Source organism: Morone saxatilis, unplaced genomic scaffold (assembly GCF_004916995.1).
Source record: "Morone saxatilis isolate NCDOM2014 unplaced genomic scaffold, NCSU_SB_2.0 Contig22, whole genome shotgun sequence".
Lineage (NCBI taxonomy): Eukaryota > Metazoa > Chordata > Actinopteri > Moronidae > Morone > Morone saxatilis.
In genome coordinates, this window is record NW_023339785.1 from 281,952 (window position 1) to 283,795 (window position 1,844).

General features: G+C 40.2%; 1 protein-coding gene across 1 annotated transcript in view; it reads right to left on the minus strand.

The window, feature by feature from the left end:
• The window catches only part of immt (inner membrane protein, mitochondrial (mitofilin)), a gene marked incomplete in the record, with an annotated part of 4,886 nt that extends 3,042 nt beyond the window's left edge, over positions 1 to 1,844 (minus strand). Inside the window, 1 exon segment of the mRNA XM_035669647.1 lies at positions 1,673 to 1,844. Within this exon segment, the coding sequence (XP_035525540.1) occupies positions 1,673 to 1,714 (42 nt within the window).

Below are 1,844 nucleotides of genomic sequence, written 5' to 3' on the forward strand. Positions count from 1 at the left end.
TGAATTGAATTGAATTGAACTTTCTGGAGTTTGATGGATTGAGGATTGAATGAGTTTTAGGCTGACTTGTGTTGTTCAGCTGACAAAAGCTGAAATTCCCCACGAGAAAAGCATCCACTGTCGACCAGCATAATCATTACTACCTGACGTAATCTGTATTTTAGCAATTTTTCTATTTTGGAAGTGAATGATAGAGTCAAAGGATTTATTACTTAACTTAAGAAAGGGAGAACCTGAGCACTCAGATAAAATAAATGGCACCTGGCAGAAACATTTTGTAATAGGAATGTGAAGATGATGCAAATATGTGAGATGTAAGATCCAAATAAAAAAAAGTTTCACTTTGGTCCTTCGATGTCTGATGTCTGCTATCACAGGGGTGATAAACATAAAATGTTTTCAGACACATCTGCTGACAGGGCTGTCAGTATGGCTGCTAAACTACAGGTTATGAACTCAAAATGTAAAGAGCAGGTAATTATCGGTAATGGTGTCCGTAAAAAAAAAATCCATAACGTGCATCCCCAATCATCATATTAATAGTTGTTTTTCACTAAAAACTAAATTTGTGATGCAAAGAGGATAATCCCCACACTAATTGTGAGTCATATCGCAATATATGTCAGTCTGAACAATCGCAATGTGATGTTTTTACCATATCTGCCAGCGCCTTATAAACAACATACAGTATGCCATGTAATAAACATCAATTCAATTCAAATTCATGTTTATTTGTATGCCCGCAACATTCATAACAGCAAGTTATCTCAGGACACTTTTCAAATAGAGCAGGTCTAGACGCAACTCCTTATAACATTTACAGAGACCCAACAGTAACCCCATGAGCAAACATGAGAAAAAAAATATGAATTAACCTTACATTATACACAACAACGTGTAGTGCTGTGTGCTCTGTTACAGATAGCTTATTACAAGCACTATGGCCCGGAAGAAGCCCGTGTGCTGGAGCCTCTGGGTGAGACCTGAGACCTGAGCCGGTGGACAGTGCTGGTTCCTGGCTCCCGGCTCTCTGCTCTCTGCTGGTGGATTGTAGTGGGGACTTTCTCAAACATAGAGCCGATACGAAAAAAGACATTTGTGGGAGTGAAGGACAGGTCTGCGGGGCGCTTTCGATGACATTACGTAGCTGAAATGGGCTTATACTAACCAGATATAAACTATGTCACGTTATTTCTTACAAGATGGCAGATCAGCGGAAATGTTGTCATATTTAACAATGTTGGTTGTTATATTACATGCTTTCTATCAAGCGTTTACTCTTCTACCGACATGAAAATGAAAACTAAAATTATGTCTGTTCACTTTAGGTTGACGGTAGGGACTTTTTGTAGACGGCTGTTTGACCTCCCCAGTCAACTCGTTAGCTTGCTTATGGTTGAAATGGTATTAGCCTTCTGTCACTGCAAGCTAGCCAACCAGCTAGCTATGCTGTTATGCGTTGTTGACATCGGTTCTACCTGATAACAACGTCAATAAAGTGTCGTGTTCATTCTGAACTTTAACATTAGGCAGCATTTAGCGTAAAGAAGCCAAGCTTATTTACAGTAAAATCCGCTATGGCACCTTGAGCCAGGCTGTGGGTCACTGAATGACAGCACGCTAATGCCAACATGGTAGCTAGCTGACTGTAGCTAAGTAAAGGAAGACTTACCCGGGCTGTGGCATTAGCTCCTTTCAGACAAGCTCTCAGCATGGTCCTCAATCACTGTCTTCAAATACTTGTCAATTTCAACACTAACTAACCCAGCTCTTTGCTTCTTTCCTCCTTCGCGTTTTCTTTTTCCTTCTACTTCTTCGGCTTTGTAATTGAGGTAGTTGAAACG